The sequence below is a fragment of the Garra rufa genome, chromosome 19 (genome assembly GCF_049309525.1).
Source record: "Garra rufa chromosome 19, GarRuf1.0, whole genome shotgun sequence".
Classification (NCBI taxonomy): Eukaryota; Metazoa; Chordata; class Actinopteri; order Cypriniformes; family Cyprinidae; genus Garra; species Garra rufa.
The window spans coordinates 16405402-16425815 of record NC_133379.1 but is presented as its reverse complement, the minus strand read 5'-3'; the positions used below and the strand labels follow the sequence as shown (position 1 = coordinate 16425815).

General features: G+C 37.7%; 1 protein-coding gene across 2 annotated transcripts; it reads right to left on the bottom strand.

Annotated features, from left to right (window-relative positions):
• Positions 1-758: 758 nt before the first annotated feature.
• On the bottom strand, positions 759-19424 carry col23a1b (collagen type XXIII alpha 1 chain b). Of its 2 annotated transcripts, XM_073824515.1 has the most exons (26): positions 19404-19424; positions 16347-16373; positions 16219-16245; positions 12110-12136; positions 11913-11939; positions 10198-10257; positions 9301-9417; positions 7355-7381; positions 7128-7154; positions 6410-6463; positions 6267-6329; positions 6084-6119; positions 5926-6000; positions 5794-5838; positions 5649-5693; positions 5496-5576; positions 5355-5408; positions 5213-5269; positions 5065-5091; positions 4913-4981; positions 4739-4801; positions 4608-4634; positions 4479-4532; positions 4127-4213; positions 3920-3979; positions 759-1836 (listed from the first exon to the last, which is right to left on the bottom strand). In XM_073824515.1, the coding sequence occupies exons 2-26, from the start codon at positions 16365-16367 to the stop codon at positions 1792-1794; spliced, it is 1275 nt and encodes a 424-aa protein (XP_073680616.1). In that variant the 5' UTR covers positions 16368-16373; positions 19404-19424; the 3' UTR covers positions 759-1791. The 2 variants fall into 2 exon arrangements, with proteins under 2 accessions (XP_073680616.1, XP_073680617.1); XM_073824516.1 differs by lacking the exon at positions 3920-3979.
• Between the last annotated feature and the right edge of the window lie 990 nt (positions 19425-20414).

Here is a 20414-nt window from a genome sequence, read left to right as displayed (position 1 = left end):
TCAGGTAGAAAATTAGCTTTTGTATTTTGATTTGTAGCTACACATAATGAAGTATTATAGTAAGCCACTGATTTAATTAAGATAAGTATTTTTTGCATGAATAAAACATGTATTCTACTAGGAATTTATCAGACTAAGGGCATAAAGATACTTTACACATGAATGCAAATGGGAATATTTGGCTATATAGCTTAACTCCATAAGTAATGTTTGATCTTAATGTGCGTTATTGTGGCAGTAACAACCCTCAGTCCTCAAGGGGGCAGTAGAGTTACCTTCAAATATTTGTTCAACTGTAACCAACTTGCTTATCAAAGTTTGACACATTTGGCAGCACAACACATGAAACTGACTTGTCTAGCTAGAAACATTTGCATTGATGTACTTTTGTAAAGTACATTTAGAGCACACGAGTTTTAAATATTTCTCTTAAAAGAAATATCTTTTTTGTCATTATTTACTCACCCTCATGTTGTTCCAAACCTGTATAAGTTTATTTCTTATGTTGAACACAAGAATATATAATAATATATAAAATATCACCAAAGTTTTGCGCAAATATGTAACAATTGTTTGACTACCAGCATTCTTCGAAATATCTTCTTGTGTTCATTTCATTTTATTTTCATTTTGGGGTGAACTTCTTAAAACAAACTGCTGTAATTAAACATTTCCATCTTTTACCAAATTTAAACAAAACAGTGAGTGAACATAAACATAAAACAGTGTTTGTATTCAGACAATAAGTCATACTTGCCTTTAAATGTAAAAATTATCAATTTTATTTACACAAACTTCATATAATGCTCACTGAGGATGGAGACAGCCCCTCACAAAAACAATGAATAAAATACCAAAGTTGTTTTAGTTTATGAGGAATCTTATAAACAGACAAGACTTACAACAACTTTACACAATATCAGTTACCTTTTTCCACCACTCCACTGGTGTATTTTAGTAAGAAATGGACCAAAAGACAGAAAGTCGTTTCCTATTGACCAAGTGAAAAGAGTTTCCTGAGTACAGATTTGTCCATATGTACACCAGTACAAATCCAGTGCAACGTCCACATTGCGTTCCTCCCTGTAGTACAGGTGAGCCCTTTCATTGGAAACATCCAGTTAAACTGGCAAAGCAATCTCCCGCCATGTAGCCCATTCATTGTCCTTTAGGGCTGAGATGGGTGCTTGGCTTTGTCACCCTGCCCTGAAGCCTATTCCTTTCAAAGCAAACATTTAGTGAAGAATGGAGGGGGTTGGTTGTTTGAAATGGCGCCCAGGAAAGATAGACAGCCAGTGAAGTAGCAATCATTTGCAGACACATTGGTCAGTCTGTTAGAAAGTTCATGGTTATGTTCTCTCCTTAAGGGCAGCAGCAGCATTCTCTGTGCATCCACAAGCATTGAGTTCATGTCTCTTCTCAATATCAGTACAGTCTCAGCACCTATGGCGCTCGCTTCATAGCTTTTCTACACTTGTTATTGTGGCAGTGAAGAGCCTCTCTTTTGTTAATGCAGCGATACAGGCATTACTTTTGCAAGGGCTCCCATATGAAAACCAAATTTATTAAATAAGAGATGATAAAAAAATTGGGAGAAAAAGCAAATGTTACTTGCAAAATATATATCAATATGTACAAACTCCATGCTCCAGGTTAGTCATTACTGCAAGAGAGCAATAGGAGAAAACTGTTAGAAGACACAAAAAGGAAGCTGCAGTCATAATGCAATATCCTCACTATTACGGTGGGAAACATAGCAGGATTCATAGTTTCTCCACATCACATATATAATTATACCTTATGCCAGCATCCTGGTATGGGCAGCCCATCACGCCCCTGCAAATAAAGAGAAGGAAATCCATGATTTCAAACAGCTCTTACTAATGAATTAGGGAGGAATGAGAGGTTGACACATGAAACCTGCCACCAATGATTTGTAAGCACACTAAAGCCCAAAGTATACTTAGTTTTTGTATGAGTATGCTAGTGTATGTGTACAGTTAAGTGCATAGCCTTTTAAAGTAGTTGTCCGTAAGTCATTACCCATAAAAGCATCTTTGTACTCATACTCATCTCATAACTCTTACACAAGCACTTGTCTGTTGTTATTGCGGTCTCTGGCATTTTGTTATTGTTTTGCTTACTACTGTAAACCAACGGCTTAACTGATTAGGGCAAAACAAATTCAGTGGGTATGTGTGGCCAAAGCGTGCCCAATACGCTTTTTCTATTCTGGTGAAATTCGTGGCACGCTCACTGTACGCAAACCTTCATGTATGTGTAAAAACCGAAGTATACATTGGGCTTAACCCACAGAGGAACACCTTTGGCAGTAAGTCTGAACGTGAACCGTAGCACACGTTCACATCACTACAGCTCAGAGGAACAAAATCACAAAGCCAGGAGGGTATGATGATTCTTTCATGTGACCTATATTCTCATTGGGCAAGGCATAGATTCAGTTCAATTACATTGGAGTAAGAATTAGGTGTTGCATGTTTTCTGGATGGTCAACTAGTTAGTGAGACTGAAAAATACGGAAGTCCTAAGAGGCTATGGATTATTATTATTTTTCTTTCTTGAGATCACAACTTAATCTTCTCATGATCTCGACATTTTTCTTGGCACCTGGAGTCTAGTGAAGAAGTAAGGTATTCACTCTGTCCAATATACGTACAATCTGGGCCAATATGAATAAAAACCGTTCTATACTGCCACCTGTTGGTGCAGTTGTGTAACTTAGAAAATAGCTTTTGTTGTGTCAAGATCACAAGAAAATGTATTCATGATAATGAGAAAACAACTTTTATGTCGAGATAACAATAAAATTAAGTCATGCTCATGAGAAAACAAGAAATAAAAATTATATTTCACAGAAAAATCTACTTATCTTTTATTCTTTAATATTTAGGAAAAAGTGGTGAGATTAAGGTAATTTTAATTATTTTTACCATTAATAATAATACAATTATTATTTATATCTTTCATGTTTTAGGATTTAGGTCTGCAACTTCATGAAACCAACAAGGTGTGCGGAAAAGACAAAATTCATTAAAAAAAAACTGCACCACTTGTGATAGCCTCTTCCTTGGTGAGTCATGTGATGTGTGAATATCATGCCACCTGCACTATTTTAACTCTCTGATTGGTTGATTTCAAGTTTGAATCTTGTAAAAAATTAACTCGTAAATTTTAGAAAAGTGTGACTTGTTTAGGGCTACATTAAAATAAAAGCATAATGTTACAGTTATAAAGTCAATGTACTGAGAATATCTTCTTACACAGTTGACCTATTGGTAAATCCTGCCCCTCTTAGTTACGGTTGCTCACTCGGACAAACAACTGGAGTTGCCAATTGTCTTACAATGACAGCTGTCAGTGTGAAAACCTTGTCTCAGGATGTTTTTGGATACAAATTTTAGATACAGAAGGTCCACCTCTCGTTCAGGAGCATTCAAGTCGGACTTAAATATGGGGATATATAAAACATTTTAAAGTAAATATATGGTGGGTAACAATTTTAATACTTAATTTCTCTCAGGATAACTGGACTTTACCATTTTTGTAGCATAAACATCATTAAACCAATGAGAGCTTTGAATCTTTTAATGTTACTCTATGGTGCTGAAAACTAAAGATGTCCGAGTTCTAGTCCCATGCAACTGATACTCAACTGCCATTGGCTCATCTGCGTTAAAGTGGAGGGGCTTACCGATAGGTCAGTTGGTGTCTGGTTGACAGGATGTCCCTGGTTAAATATTATTTGTGTATGGGGCAAAACTTTGCAACTTTTTTTCAGAAGCTCTATGCCAAGCCATCCTGAGAGTCAGATCTCATGGTTGTGGACAAGGAAACCCAAACACCAAGATGGAAACATCAAAATGATGTGAGCACACACACAAGAAAAAAAATACTGTACCAAAGGGCAGGGGGCATCTGATGCAGCCTCCCCACCATGTTCTCTAAACCCATTGGTGTCCTGCCAGTAAAACCCATCCATGTCAAATTTTATCTCTAGAGAATTGTTTCAATAAACACTGACTTTGGAGCTGACTTTGCCATACACTTGCATTGAAGAGATTTAAAAAAGACATTGCAACAATATTTACATGATTTCATGACATACCACAGGACAAGGCTGATCAAGCCCTGGAGGTCCCTGCTCTCCTTTCTGTCCTTTCAGACCTTTTTTTCCTATTGTGCCTCTCTCACCCTGCATGTAGAAGTAAAGAAGAGTGTAAAAAGAGGTATGGTAAAAAGGAAACTGATTTGAATAAAGCTGGTCAGATTGTACTCGTCCAGTATTAAGAATAACATAAAAATGATCTTCCATGGAGTGTTAATTGGTTAATTGATGCATGCAAAATGAAATTGAGGATTTTTTATAATCAATACTCAAATTTAATAAAGAAAACGTGACAGCCCTAATACATATATATTTGGTTTCACACACAAAAAAAAAAAAAAAAAACATTAACCTTCTCCCCCTTGTCTCCTCTGTCCCCCTTTTCTCCTTGAAGCCCTGGGAAACCCTATCACAGAAGAGCCATGTTTAGTAAGAAATTACCTCACATACTTCCATAACTAACAGCATAATGATTACTTACATCTAAACCTGGTTCACCTTGTTTCCCCTTGAAAACAAACAACAAATGGCAAAAGAAACAACAGTAACAGGTTATTTGTAGGCCTGGTTGTTTTAGTTGTGCTGTCTTTTTAAAGCGAACAAAACACTGACCTTTTCACCTTTTGCACCTGGCAGGCCTACCAAGCCATTTGACCCTGGAAATCCTTGAAGACCCTAAGCACAACAAGCAGAACTGTATCAAACCAGTCTTTTCACATCTCTACAAGTCTTGGTTTCTGCATATTGTTTTTTTTTTTTTTTTTTTTTTTTTGTAGCAAAACATACCCGCTGCCCAGGTAGACCTTTCTCTCCAGCATCACCCTTTTCTCCTTTAACTGCCTCACCAGGCTCTCCCTGTGTTACATTTAAATTTATGTTAGATTAATGTAAAATATTTCATCTCCCATGAACATTTTAACAGCGCTTTAGAGTCTCACCTTGTGTCCAGGCATTCCATGATAACCCTGAAATAAATAAATTTGAAAAACCGGAAAAAAGATTGTATGCTTAGCTTTCCTTAGCTTCTGAACTTTTTTTTTATCTTATCAAAAATCAAATTAGGAAGTATTAAAATGTATTCCTTACTGCAGGCCCAGGGGGTCCAGGTGGCCCTGGTGGGCCAGGCAAGGAGATAATCTGGGCCTACAAAGAAGTTATCAAGATTAATCCAATTAAGTTGCATCTGGACTACATATGATCTTCATATAAGAGTATGTTTTAAACTCACCAGATTGTCCTCAAGCCTGGAGTCGCCTTTATCTCCCTTTTGCCCTGTTTCCCCCTAAAATGCCATGACAAATCAACGTATATCATAATCCTACAAAGTTACAGTAAACATGATGTTATAATGTATGTTGGTAATACTCACTGAAGGCCCTGTCAGCCCTATGTCCCCCTTTTCCCCTTTTGCTCCAGGCTCTCCTGCATCACCTCTTTCTCCCTTATGGCCCTGAATGAGACATCAAGCTATTTAATGGAATACACTTGTAACTAAATATAATCAGACTGTGTAAAAACAAACCTGCTTTCCTTCAGGTCCTGGTGCTCCATGTAAGCCTATTTCACCCTGTTACAAAAACATATTTGAGATATATCTGAATGTTATAGTGTCCCAGCAATGGTAATTGCCGTATGACAATGCAATTCAATAAAAATCTTTTACTCACCTTTGGACCTTGCTCTCCAGGAGGTCCTGGTGGGCCGGGAGGCCCCTGTTGGTACAAAGAAAATATCAATACAAAACATAATTACTGGAGATAACAGACAACACAATTACCAATTTTATCACTGAAATGTACCTGTAGAGCTTTGAGTTTAACAGCCAGATCAGCATTTTCTGTGATGCCAGTAGCTCCTTTCTCTCCAGGCAAACCCTGAGAGAGACAGATGGAAATTATTGTTAAGCATTTAAGATGTTCAAAAAGCAATATGAAAGACTTATATATTAAATATTCACCTGGGGTCCTTGATCTCCAACATCCCCCTTTTCACCCTAAGGAATCAAGATTATTGTATTGTTTTTAGAATGTGCATTTACTCAATTACTCAAAAACTGACCTCAATGCAACTACTGTACATTTCATGAACACTATAACTATGTCTGCTTATTTTAATTACCAGGTTCTTATAGACAGCTCACCTTCATGCCTGGGGATCCATCAATCCCTCTCTTCCCCTCAATACCTGGAGTGCCCTTATCCCCCTATATGTCAAGCAATTGCATTAAAATTAAGTTTGTCATTGTGTGTATGAAAACAAAAAAAGGGCATAAAAAAATCTAACCTTTTGCCCTATAGGGCCCTGTGGACCAGGCATGCCATTGGCACCATTTGTACCCTTAATAAGAAAACAATGGAGGTTAATTTTGTAGGCAAATATTATGTAATGAAAAATAAATACTGAATATAACATGTACTTCTGCATGATAACAAAATGAACACTATTTACTTTGTTAGAGCTATAACCTGTTAAAGGGATTCTGTCATTCTGTCAGGAAAACAAAAATAATTTGTCCCTTTCGTGTTAGTCTTTGACACACGTTACGAGAAAAAGTCTTTGTAAACATGGCTGAAGATTTTAACAGCTCTCAGATTTCATCTAAAATATCTTAATTTGTGTTCCGAAGATGAACAAAGGTCTTACAGGTCTGAAACAACATGAGGGTGAGAATTTAAATTTTTGGGTAAACTATCCCTATCTTTTTTTTTTTCTTTCTTGATTCAACTACTTGAATCAACTGGTACCAAGGTGCTTGATGTTCCAATAATGTTTGACAAGCTCCAAATATATTTTTCTTATTTTTGATATATCTATCATTTTAGTATATGAAAGAAACTTCTATTTTGTGTGTTGCTTTAAGCATTTAATCTTGGTTCGATATTATTTTGTTTTGATATTAATGCAACATTCATGCCTTTTTACATTTTGGCTAAAGTGTCCAAATACTTAAGGGATGACTGTATATGATTCACATATGTTTATCGACACACATGTATATTACCTGCATCCCAGGTGGCCCTCTCTGTCCCTGTAGGAAAAATGCATATTACATAAGCCAGTGTGTAATTAAATGAGAGTGACTTATGTTATATCTTAAGCAGCATTACTTTGAATTTCATTAATATGAAAAGTCAACATAAAAAAAAAAAAAAAAAATATATATATATATATATATATATATATATATGTGTGTGTGTGTGTGTGTGTGTATGTATATGTATGTTCTACCTCATTTCCATCTTTTCCTGGAGGACCCTGTTATGTAGAGAGCAAATACAAGTAATGAGTCAGATATAAAAGAACAGAGGCCTCATTTATAAAATGTTGCGCAGAAACCATCCTAAATTTGATCTTACGATCATCTCTCAAAGATGCATACGTTGGATTCATAGAATGAACGTACGTACAGAAAACGAACATACACGTCTTTTTTAAGATGTGAAATGTATGAATCGCTAATTATCTTGAATATGTGCGCAACTGTATGGTTTCAGTTCTCTGGCTTGTAAACAACTCCTAATTGATGTCATTAACATATAAAAGATTGCCATCATCATCCAAATCCTTTGATTTATAACAGCGAGCTGCAATAATAGCTTACATTTTTAAAAACTTGCAGTGCTCTGACAAGAAAAAGTGTGTATGTCTGTGTGGACCCTGAAGTGATGCTAAGCACATTTCCACGTCAAAGCCAGTTTTTACAAATATGAGTGTTGGCGTAGATTTAAGCATACGCATACTTTATAAATGAGGCCCCAGGTCTCTGTTGACTGTCCACTAAATGTCAGACCTTATTTTTATTCTCAATCAAATCCAGTTTGAAAATTATCCAAATGTGTCTGAATTCTTTGATAGAGAGTTGTTGCAGGTTCGTTTTCTAAAATCAGACAAGTTTATTTCACTAACGGGTATGTAACTTTGGAACCCGCCAAAACAATAGTAAACAAACACACAATAGCCATTTAAACATCTATTTCAGGCTGTTCTGGCAGACATCCTGTAAGCTTCCAAGGATGTATTCAAGCAAGCTACGGATTCAACATAGAAATAATATTGCATAACACTTGCCAGAACCAATTAATTTGTACATCTTCATGTATTCCTACATGCACTCAACAGAAACATCTACTGTCTTGATATGTACCGCAGTGCTGTGTCTGTTTGTCATGTTCCTCAGCACTTCTGAGAAGGACAAAGACACGGCGTCAGGCCTAATGAGGTGGTTTCACTTAGGCATATATAAACACAATTTGGAATACAATAACAGGAAATGGCCTTTGAGCTTCTTGACCCCAGAACATCTGCTCCCAATATGAGGGAGACAGCAGGGTGAGAATTTTTGCCCTTCATCATTGCACCATTCTTTGTTTAGTTTAGATGGTAGCCTGAAAAGGAAATAAAGTGCAGAACATATGTTGGAATAAACTGCCTGAAGTAAACATTGGTAATTTACTACAAATACATAAACTATCAGAGTTACATACTGTGGAGCTGAAAGTTCAATTATCCCACCTCACGGATTGTTACATAATGCATTACTGAGAACAGCATGTTGATGCTTCATATGATTTTCTAGGTGATGGAAGGTGAAACAACTATAAATCTGTATTGTTAAACCAAGCCTATTCAGAGATGAGCATTTTGAGGAGGCCATGACTGGAAATCCAAACTTAGACTAAAGAAGGTGAACAGGCTCTAAGAAATGCCAAAGAAACTCTTTGGACTTTGGTCAAGACACACCAAGAAGAGCAAAGAGCTAGGGGTGTCCTGCAGAGTTCTGTAGTGGTCTGACTAGTGCCAGTGGTGCGGAAAATATGGTGTGATATTAGCTGAAGGCTGATTGCTGGACTGGTGTTTTACAGCCTTTTTACCCTTGAAAGAACACCATGCAACCACAAAGCAATGCACTAAAACCCTACTCAATACACCTTAGCGACCTTAGTGACTGTGATATGGGAGCATCTGCCAAGAACGCAAATGTAGAAGCAAATGCAGTATGTCTGAATCCAACACAGAGCACAGGGTTCAGCTCAGTGAGAAGCTGCACCTGGTCTTCTGAGCGGGGTCTTCAGCACAGTGTGACTCATATATGAATCACAACAGCTGTAGAATGAGTGAGTTCAGTACAGACACAGGCACAAGAGACCATGTGAAATGGACAGTGAGTGTCTCACCGGCTCTCCTGGGTGGCCCTGCGGCCCATCTCTGCCTGTGTTTCCTGGAGGCCCTCTGGGACCAGGTGTTCCTGGAGGTCCAGGGGGACCTGGGGGACCAGCCTGGCCTTGATCACCCTACAGAAGAGAGAGAACAACTATTTGAACATTGTCTTTGAAAAGAGCTTCATTGTTGCTTCTGATCTCAGAAAGGCACTTTGGCTGTATACTATCCATGTTTCATATTCATTTTGTCTCATGTAAGTACTGACATACTGAACCAGAAACTCTGGTTACCTGCAAATGCTAAAATTCTTCTAGGGCTACACCTTCAAGGAGCAGCTATCTATGAAGAAATGTCTGTTCCTCACAAAAACGATTCTCAGGTTAACATACTAAGATAACGCAAGACACTTCTACGGCTAAAAAAGGCAAAAGTTATTTTGGCATGATTATTTGCTGTGGTCTGGCAAACATGTTTGCGTCTCTTTTGTCAATAAACACAACAATTATCCTCTCTTTGAAATTCAAAACAGGCATGCAACACAACATTGTAAACTGAAGAAGTGGAGAAAATGAGAAAAGCAGCAAGGCATGCACAAGTCAAGCTCTACCTTTAGAAGGCGCCTGTGAAAAGTGTGGTGGTCAGCTGTAGCCGAAAGAAAGCCATGCTCATAGCGAGGGAAGACCATCTGACAGCAAAGAACAGATAATGAGAAAGATGAACAGAGTGAATAAGAAAGAAAGCAGGGATGCCAGTGATCACAGCTGGAGAAACAGATACTTAGCATCTTCCCTCAGCGCAAAGGGTTGTGGGAACGAAGGAGAAGTGGAAAAAAACAAGTGAAATAAAGTAAGGTATGAAGGCGCAGATGTTTGTGAACATGGACAAGGGATGATAGGCCGGGAAGGACAAACCTTAACCGTGAGAATCTGATTACTGAGCAGGCCTGCGGAGGCAGTGTAGGCCGGTGGTCCCTGGGAGGTCAGAGGTCATATAGAAAAAAACGGAAGCAGGAAATGACATAAGGGAGAAAGAGTAGATGATTCGGAGAATGACACTGTTACGATACATGTAATGGAGGGTGATGACTCTTGTATTGAACTTCTGTGCAGAACTGAGCTGCAACTTGAAATTTAATCCTGGGAGAGTTATTCTGGCTATTCTTCTGTTTTAAGAAACCAAGCCCAAATGCACCTTCTGGATATGATTAACTTTCAATGGGAGCACATGGCAGTGAGGTTTATGTTTAGAACTGTGGTTAGATAGGTCTGCAACGGATTCACAAAGAAAGGCTACTTTCTCCCTGGAGAAACTTTTTCATGATTTTCCTTTCTAACAGATTGTCAAGGGATTTATGTGTTTGTGCACAAAAACTTGCTCTGAAGGAACTGTACTGAAATGCGGTAGACAACAGCCACAGCATGGTTAAGCTACATTTCTGCCTTGTCAGCAGAAAACGGGTCTTCATGGTTCCTAAGATATTGCCATGCAGTTTTTACTTTGTTGCTCTATAGTGTTCTGGGTGGTTGCTAGTTGGTTTTAGGTTTGGTTTGAATTTTTCTGAGTGGTAAGTCTCTACGATATGATCTCTATGATCGCTCTGTAAGGTCTATAAACATTCGACCTTCATCCCAGAACTTTAAACAAGGCTTTGCTAAGTCTTTCAAAGTTTCAAAGTATCTTTTGCCGAAATCCCTTAATCCAAAATCAGGAACCAAATTTAAACAGCATTCTCAATTAAATTCTGAATTGCGCACAACTCTGCTTTGCAGAGCATTCTTCTCAGATGCCACAAAGACTACTTTGTGAGCCTGATCTGCTTCTTCTGTGTCTGGGCAAAGGGCAAAAGTCACAAGTCAGAAGTAAGCATAAGGTCAACTATCCACCTGCACTACAAACCCAAGTCATGCCATCTGGAAGGAAGCACAGCTTTAATCGACTTCCAGGTCAAGGGGCCCTTGTCCCATGAGAGCTTTAATGGATTCCAAGGGGTCATACTCCTCCTGCTTAACTGCAGTTGAAAAAGTGCTAATTTGGCTCTTACATCCACACAAAAAGAGGAACACGGCCCATGGGAGAGGCTGTTTTCCTTTTCCTGACTGCTCATGTCACCACTCTCAGTGATTTGGTTCATTTTTCTACTGTCAGACTGATGGCGTAAAGCAAAAACAGTGTAGCGCATACAACACATGTTCTTAACATAAAGAAAGAGAGCAGCCAAAGCACGTGTTTCTAATTGTGCTGAATGGTCATGAGGTATGGTGGAAAAGAAGCATAGGGAGCCAAATGATTTAAATGATAGTTCAAGTAGATATAGATAGAAAAGTGGTGCGATCTTTACTGGTGGATTCCTGATTTGTCAAGGCTCACAGTTTTCCCCCTCTGGATGAGGAGAAAACAGGCTTGGTGGAGGTAGGGTACAGTGATGGATTCCACATTGAGGTTGTATTTTGAATTAGTTTAACAGATAAAGATTTTACTGCTATCAACAACGTAATGTAAAACTGCTAGCAACCCTGCCATCTGGAAGGAAATGGCTTTAATTGACTTTCAGGTCAAGGGGCATCCTCAGATCAATGCAAGACTTCTGTAGAGACTGAGTACAATTTTAGATATTTGTGACACTCACCCTGGGACCCATGTCTCCCTGGTCACCCTGTGGAGAGAACAACTCTTAGCTCTTACTTATGAATAAGTTTCTTTGAATTTCATGGAGTAGCAAGCTAGACATGCTTCAATTAGAGCAAAACTATTATTCTTATGCCTTGATGGCTCCATAATTTTGGCACATTTATCAGGCTGGAACATATTTTGAGGTGAATGTACCTTATCTCCTTTCGGTCCCGGCATTCCCTGGCAAAAGAAGAGAAAGATTCAAAGTGACAGATTAAAAATTGTTCCTAACAACGCAGGCTATTTCCATTGCAAACCACAAGTCACACACCTCTTACACCCTCAGAAATGACTGGCAGATGTTTTAGTGGTTGAATCTGAGTGTGTTTGAATGAACGATTGAGTAAATGAAAACCAATATATCACAAAATATGAAAAGAAAGATGTAGAAAAATAAAGATAAAACAATGTTATGACATTCCATTTCTGACGACAGCAAAGATTCCTGCATATCATTTTCCACAAGAGCTCTTATTTCATGAGTGGACAGCTGGTTTAAGGGAACCGATGATATTATTCTGGTTTTATTCTGCTTTGCTGTCCATGCAGGAAACTTCACTTAAAACCGCAAAAGCAACAAGACACATTCTGATTATCACAGTTCCATCATTCTCTGCGGTGTTGTGCTTACTGCTGCTCCTCAAACGCTGTAATTTTGTGTGCTGTTTTATAAGTGTGAGCTTCATCACCGAAAACAGTACAGTGGTGTTGTGGTATTTTTCAAAGTATGTTAAACACGAGAGTCTTTTCCCAAGTGCACTTAATGTTGACTTGAGATCAAAACATGGATTTGTGGCTATTACAGAATGTTACAGCAGGAATCTTGGAAGAGTTTTTGTCACGTTTATATTCATAAAGCGGACTGGAGTTTTATTGTTATAGATTGCCACGATATGCCATAAAATATTCAATAGATTGGAGGGTGTTATTCTTGGACCCAACCGCTTGATTTCATCCTCTGATGCTTTGATTGTGATGGAGACGCTACATTAGATGATACTGACTTCAACACAAAGATGGAGAACATTTACATAAGGTTGAGATGTACATCTTTCCTAAATGTAAAGTAATTTATGCGGATCTTCTTGTTTCATGTGTGCCCAGTCAAAAACTCACCCCTCTTTCTTTAATCTCCAATGGTCCTTCATGTAAACACTCAACTTAAGTGCCCTTCCACTTTTAGCAAGAAAACATCCATCCTCTTGAGTGCGATTTTAAACCGGTGACTCTAAACTTTGACGTAATTGGCGAAAGCTGTTGTTCTTTCAATGATGTGCTTCTCCCGACTCGTGTGCAGTTCTGAGCAATTAATTGCTCCAATGTTTACCCTTTAAATGGGTTTTAAAAGAGACATTGAAAACTTAATTTCTCCCACAAAGTGACACTGAGGCCCTGGTGGCCTCCCTCATGTAAACACTTATATATGGGTATAAGGAGGAGGACCAGAGACATGGATAGAGTTGCATCAGCCATTCTTACTTAATTTGGGACATAGGGTGCAGAGTTGGGTTCTTAGTAACTGCTAGTAAGTTTGTAACTAAAAGGTGTGTTTGACTCGAAGCTGCGCAATGAATGACATCAAAATACCACCAGAGCGATTTCAGAGCATATTTAGGAGCATATACTCTGGATTTGCTTTTGCAGTACTTTGATGTCATAGTACCGGTCTGCGCACTGCCGCTTTAAGTTGAACACACCTAATATCTGTACTTAAAGGGATACTCCATCCAAAAATGAAAATGCTCTCATCATTTGTTATCTTCATATTGTTTCAAAACTTTTGTTTAACTGTTTCCCCACCAGCATTTTTTAAAATGAGTAGTTAACTTCTAGAACAAAAACTAGGACAAAAAATAGGACTTCTATGGTGCCCCTGAGTTTGAACTTCCAAAATGCAGCTTCAAAGGGCTCTAAACAATTCCAGCCAGTAAAAAAATTACAATTTATATACTTTTTAACTGCAAACATGTCTTGGTCTAGCTCTGCGTGAACTGTTTGTATTCCGGTTCATGACAGTTAGGGTATGTCGAAAAACTCCCATCTCATTTTCTGCTCCAATTTCAAAATCGCCCTATATCGCTGCAGAAGTACCGATCCAGTGTTTACAAATTGAACATGCAAAGAAGGTCAAATGCCCTTTACAAAAAAAAAGGTAAAACAGTGATGTAGGATGACTTTGATGTTGTGGGAGAAAATAAGATGGGAGTTTTTCAACATATCCTAACTGTCATGAACCAGAATACAAACAGTTCACGCAGAGCTAGACCAAGACATGTTTGCAGTTAAAAAGTATATAAATTGTAATTTTTTTACTGGCTGGAATTGTTTAGAGCCCTTTGAAGCTGCATTTTGGAAGTTCAAACTCAGGGGCACCATAGAAGTCCAATTATATGGAGAGAAATCCTGAAATGTTTTCTTCGAAAAGCATAATTTCTTTATGACTGAAGAAAGAAAGACATGAACATCTTGGATGACAAGGGGGTGAGTACATTATCTTTAAATTTTTGTTCTGGAAGTGAACTATTCCTTTAAAGGAACACCCCACTTTTTTTGGAAATAAGCTCATTCTCCAACTACCCCGAGTTAATAAGTTGAGTTTTACCGTTTTGAAATCCATTTAGCCGTTTTCCTGTTATGGCGATATCACTTTTAGCATAGCTTAGCATAGATCATTGAATCCTGTTAGACCAATAGCATCGCGTTCAAAAATGACCAACGAGTTTTGATATTTGTCCTATTTAAAACTTGACTCTTCTGTAGTTATATTGTGTACTAAGACCGGTGGAAAATATAAAGCTGCGATTTTCTAGGCCGATAAGATTAGGAAAACACTTCCATTCCGGCGTAATAGTTAAGGAAGTTTGCTGCCGTAATATGGCCGAAGCAGGCGCAGTAATATCATTCCTGGATTTTATTTGGTAACATTATGGCGGGAAAGCCTTGTCTCATAATTGACAGAAAATTCTGTCAATGGCAGCAAAAGAGTTGAATACATTTATAGCCAATGTGCTCCATCTTGTTTGGTTTAACAAGTTCCTCAAAGTTCACCATACCGGTTTAGAACAACATGAGAGTGAGTAAATGACAGAATAAAATTTTTTGGGTGAAGTATCCCTTTTGGTTGTACTATTTGTTCTTAAAGAGTTAGTTCACCCAAAAATGAAAAATCTGTCATTAATTACTCACCCTCATGCTATTCCAAACCCGTAAGACCTTCGTTCATCATCGGGAACACAAATTAAGATTTTTTTTTTGATCAAATCCAAGAGCTCTATGACTCTCCATAGACAACAAGGGTCCTACCACAATCAAGGTCCAGAAAGGTACCAAGAACATCGATAAATAGTCTATGTGACATCAGTGGTTCAGCCGAAATTTGGTGAAGCTACGAAAGTACTTTCCTGCGGCAAAAAATAATATCACAATATGTCACATGGACCATTTTAACGACAACCTTACTACGTTTCTGTGCCTTGACCTTGGTAGGACCCTTGCTATCTATGGAGAGTCAAGCGAGCTCTAAGATTTAATCAAAAATATCTTAATTTGTTTTCCAAAGATGAACGAAGGTCGTACAGGTTTGGAACAACACGAGGATGAATAATTAATGACAGAATTTTAATTTATTGGGAAACGAACCCTTTAAGGAAGCACCTTAGTAAGTCGCAAGTCCTCTGTCCCTTCAAATTTGCATACAGAAAAGGCTATGCATTTCAGCTTTTCTCATTATTGTAATTTTTTAAAGTAATAAATATTTTAAAAACAATATATAATCATGAAATATTATGATATTTTATGTATTTAAATATGTAATTTCTGTATGTAATAAATACATAATAAATGCTAACATAAACTTTGTAATGAAAATTGAAATCTTTAATGTGGCTTTCGTAAATTATTATTTTATACATAGAGTTACATCTCAACTAAATTTAATGTTTAGTAGTGCATAAATTGTAACTCAGCACCAACTGTACCACAACTATGCTTTTTATCTTTTGCACAGCTTGTGCATCTGGCCCCTGGAGTAACCCGAGGAATAAGATCTAAACATTACTTCCCAGCATCACACTCTTATGAATGAAGTGATGGACTGAAGTTTACCTGTGTTGTTCAAACCAGAAGTTGGGGCTGGTTTATACCAGATGTTTCTGTTATGGCTTTGTTAGAACTCTAAGATGTATTACAAACTAGTTCATGAAAGAATTACACAACACACAATAATACAATCGCTTTCAGATTGAAATGATGAAAAAACCTACCTGACTGCCGTTCGGACCTGGAGGTCCCTATAAGAAGAGAGAAATTAGAATGAGCAGCGTGTTACTGCGCAGCAATAAATATACATCCCTACAAATGACAGGAGTTAAACTAATGGTGTTGTACTTACAGGCTTACCATCCATACCCATTGGACCCTGAGGGAGACAAAGACAGAAAAAGACTCAGATGAGTTTTTAATAGTTATTTCAGGGGAATCATATACTTGTACATTAGATTTTAATTTTCTATTCCGATCATTTCTTCCCTGTAGTGATGGAAGAAAGGAAGCTGAGTTTAAGCAGACTAAATGACTAGGGTCTGTCATTTCACTGGAAAATCGAGTTTGGACATTTTGATTAAAAATTATGAGGTGGAAAAAAATGCATGAATTAATCGTTCACAACTAAATCAGTAACATTGTTTAGCTTTGATGGATTCTAAAAAATATATGTTTTTGTAATAATAATTAGTGGACCTCTGTTATAAATGATTAGAGGATGGAAAAGTTTAGTCCATCATCACTGGCTTTAGTAAGCTCAGACCAAAGAACAGGAAGTCGCTGTCCACGGAAATAAAGGTGCTGAAAGGGGTCGGTGCAATTTGAGTTGTTGACCTGTGTAAAATATGAGCCGACGTACTTAACTAAATGAAATCTGAATGCTTTCTGATTAAAAACCTTTAAAACAAAAGGTCATAATAAATTAAAAACAAGCAGTGAATATCTAAATGAAACATCTATGTGTCAGCATAACATTGTACACACAATGTAAAATTAGCCTAAAAACAAATATGGTGACTTTCATGTCTTTATTCTGCTCAACACAGTCAGAAAATGCAGACTATAGAGCTGTCTGTCTTGGTCTGGTAGTGTGTGCTTGTACTTTCGTAATGGACAAGTGACATGAGAGTATGCAGGGGCTGCACATGTCAGTCTATTAAACATGATGTAGATGAAATGGATGACTTGTGCGGTGATGGTTCTGAGTGCAGTTGGAAATCCGGTAAGGGCCACATGTGGTGCAGTCCTGCACACGGTTCAGTTTGGAGCAGCACTCTTGTTATGCTTGGAGAGACTTCACACAGGGCTATATTTCCCAGTTGATCTTTATGCGGAGCGGAGGTTGCCAACGCATGCAACTGATCGCATCTGGATCGCGATGGCCTGTCAGGGAGGCTTCACGCAACTAATGCCTCTTTTAAAAGCAAAGCTATTGGAAAAAACAATAACTCTTTGTTCTATAAGAGTTGTGTAGGTGTAGAGGTTAAAATTGTTAAGAATAACTATTGTTTTTTAATAACAACTGAGACTAATAACTATTGAAATGTGATTAAATTCGCTTATCTAAGTTGAACTAATCTTCCTGAGATTTAAAGTTCAAGTTTAATAGGTAGGTTATGCATACAGATGGATTGTACGTCTGTGTAATACATTATATGTGCATACAATTATCAATCCTTTTATATACACCATATGAAAACCTTTGTGAAAAGACCAGATTGATTCAAAGAAATAAGAGACCTGGGGTTGGGAAACAAACTAGCAAGTCGTAATGTTGTAGCACATCTGACTTTCAAACCATGTTCGGTTAGAAATGCTGTTAATGATGGATTATTGCTGTTAATAACAAACATAACATCTGAGGATTGCCTCACTATGTTTGTTCTGTTATTTTTCAGGTTTGCTTACTTTACCCAGGGGTTCCCATTTGGTACCAAAATACATATGCACATGCAAATTCTTTAATATCGGGGATATCGGATGCAAAATTCACTTTTACATGGCGTTTGCATGTAAATGTGTCTTAGCAGTGTGTTTTTTTAATCCCCAATAAACCTAAACAGTCTCAATTATCAAGCCGTTTTGATTTCCGTTTTGGCCCAACATACCAACTACATTTTGTTGATAATCTTAAACCAGTGGTTCTTAACTCTAAAGGTCAACTTTCCCAGAGTCCAACCCTTATCCAACACACATAAACAAGCTAATTAAAGGGATAGTTCACTCAAAAATGAAAACTCTGTCATTAATTACTCACCCTCATGCTGTTTCAAACCCATAAGACCTTCGTTCATCTTGGGAACACAAAGATATTTTCAATAAATTTCTGAGTGCTTTCTGACCCTCCATGGACCGCAAGGGTCCTTCCACTTCAAGACTCAGAAAGGTACCAGGTCCATTGACAAAATAGTCCATGTGACATTAGTAGTTCAACCGTAATTTTATGAAGCTACGAGAGTACTTTTTGTTCACAAAAAAATACCTAAATAACAAGATACTCGTGATACTCTCCGAAATGACGCCTAGGGTGATGCAGAGGAGAGGAATTGTTGAATAAAGTCATTATTATTATTTATTTATTTTTTTGCGCACAAAAGTATTCTCGTAGCTTCATTAAATTACAGTTGAACCACTGATGTCACATGGACTATTTTTTCGATGTACTTGGTAACTTTCTGGGCCTTGAATGTGGAAGGACCCTTGCTGTCTATGGAGGTCTAGAAAGCTCTCGAATTTCATCAAAAGTATCTTGATTTGTGTTCCGAAGATGAACAAATGTTACAGGTTTGGAACAGCATCAGGGTGATTAATTATTTTTTGGGTGAACTATCCCTTTAAGGTCCTCAGGATTACTAGAAAGTTACTGGCAGGCAAGTTTGATCAAGGTTGATCAAGGTTGGAGTTAAACTGCAGGAAAATCAACCTCATGGGCCAGAGTTGAAAACCCCTGTCTTAAACTAAAAGATGTAGAATAAAATGTGTATATGTATGGAATTAAAGATATAGATTGTACTGCATGTTAGCTTACTTATTGCTCAAGCACAGGATACAACCATACACATTTGCGATGCTGTTTGCGAATGTACGTTGGAACTATGGATTCAGGAAAAGCCAAATAGTTGAACTATGTTGATAACAACAAAACTTGCTACCATAGTTGGCTAGTGATACTTTTAGGAAAACACACCCCAGGTCTCATCTGACACTTTAAACCCAATCCAAATGGCATTAGCAGTTTTATCAATTTTAAGCAACAATTTATAATATTTCCAGCAGGTGGCGCACTATGACACTTAACACTGCCTATCAGCTGAGGTCTACATGAGACCCCAAGTCCTGTGTGAGCTTGTGGTTAGAGCAGATGTGATCAGTTGATTAGTGAGTGTATAACTGGAGTGACAATTACCGGATAGCCATCGCGTCCTGGAGTACCCTGTTAGGATTTAGTGAAGAAAAAAACAAACAGTACAATTAAAAAATAAAAATCCATCAGATGTAAATAATAAAAAAAACAAATATGCACAAGAATGGACATTATTAAAGTCGCCATTGCCATTATCTTTAACAGCACATTTGCAATACATAAACACAGCTTATGTGACAAACAGCTCATGAAAATGGAACGTGTTTAGGGCAACCATACATGTTTACACACTCTTCTTCTTTTTTATTGTGGCTTTCTGCTCATTTGTTGCTCAAATGTGATGCAACCACAGCAATAAAAGCTGTTTTGCTGCTGCGTTGTTACTATGATAAAGAGTATTGCACACATACCCTTCAACATGTACTAGTGTTTACTATGCATTCTGTGTGAAGGCACGAAGAGATTTGAATCAGCTGTTGGATTTTTTTAAAGGCATGCCTGGTTATTAGGATACAGGCGGTCAGGATGAATGCCAGACAGTGACAAATGGAGTGTGATCAATTCAGAAACTGTCTCCTGGAGCATATATCCTCCATTCCGTCTTATCTCACCTCATTTTGCAGTCTATATCAAGGTTGCAAAGCCAACACGGATCATGCCATGCTGTATCTGCCCACCTCCAGACCAACTCACATTTGTTCTGAATTAAAGCCTTAGTGATAACGGGGCACTTACTGGAATTCCTGAAACACAAAGAAAAAACAAACAGTTATATGTAATAGTCAGAACTATTTGTTGCACTGAAGAGTAATCATGTGTAAGACATTAATGATATTATAATAAATAATACAATGATTAATATGCTGTCTAATTTCTGTCAACATGAGGAAGTAAATTCATGTCCATGCATGTCTGTTTAGATGCCAGAATTGATGAGGTCAGTGTGTACATGCAAACACAGCATTCAAGCATCTGCACAAGAAGAAACCTGCCCCCCCCCCCACAAAAAAAAGTAATTGTATATACATAGTATATATACACGAAAGAGTGGCC

Excerpts from the sequence above, each read along its gene's own strand:
- col23a1b (XM_073824515.1), bottom strand. The coding sequence starts at position 16,367 with ATGGGTATGGATGGTAAGCCT. Across the intron at positions 5,694-5,793 it reads CTGGAGAGCAAGGTCCAAAG|GGTGAAATAGGCTTACATGG; the intron begins GTGAGTAAAAGA and ends TTTTTGTAACAG. Across the intron at positions 4,533-4,607 it reads AAGGTGAACCAGGTTTAGAT|GGTTTCCCAGGGCTTCAAGG; the intron begins GTAAGTAATCAT and ends CTTCTGTGATAG.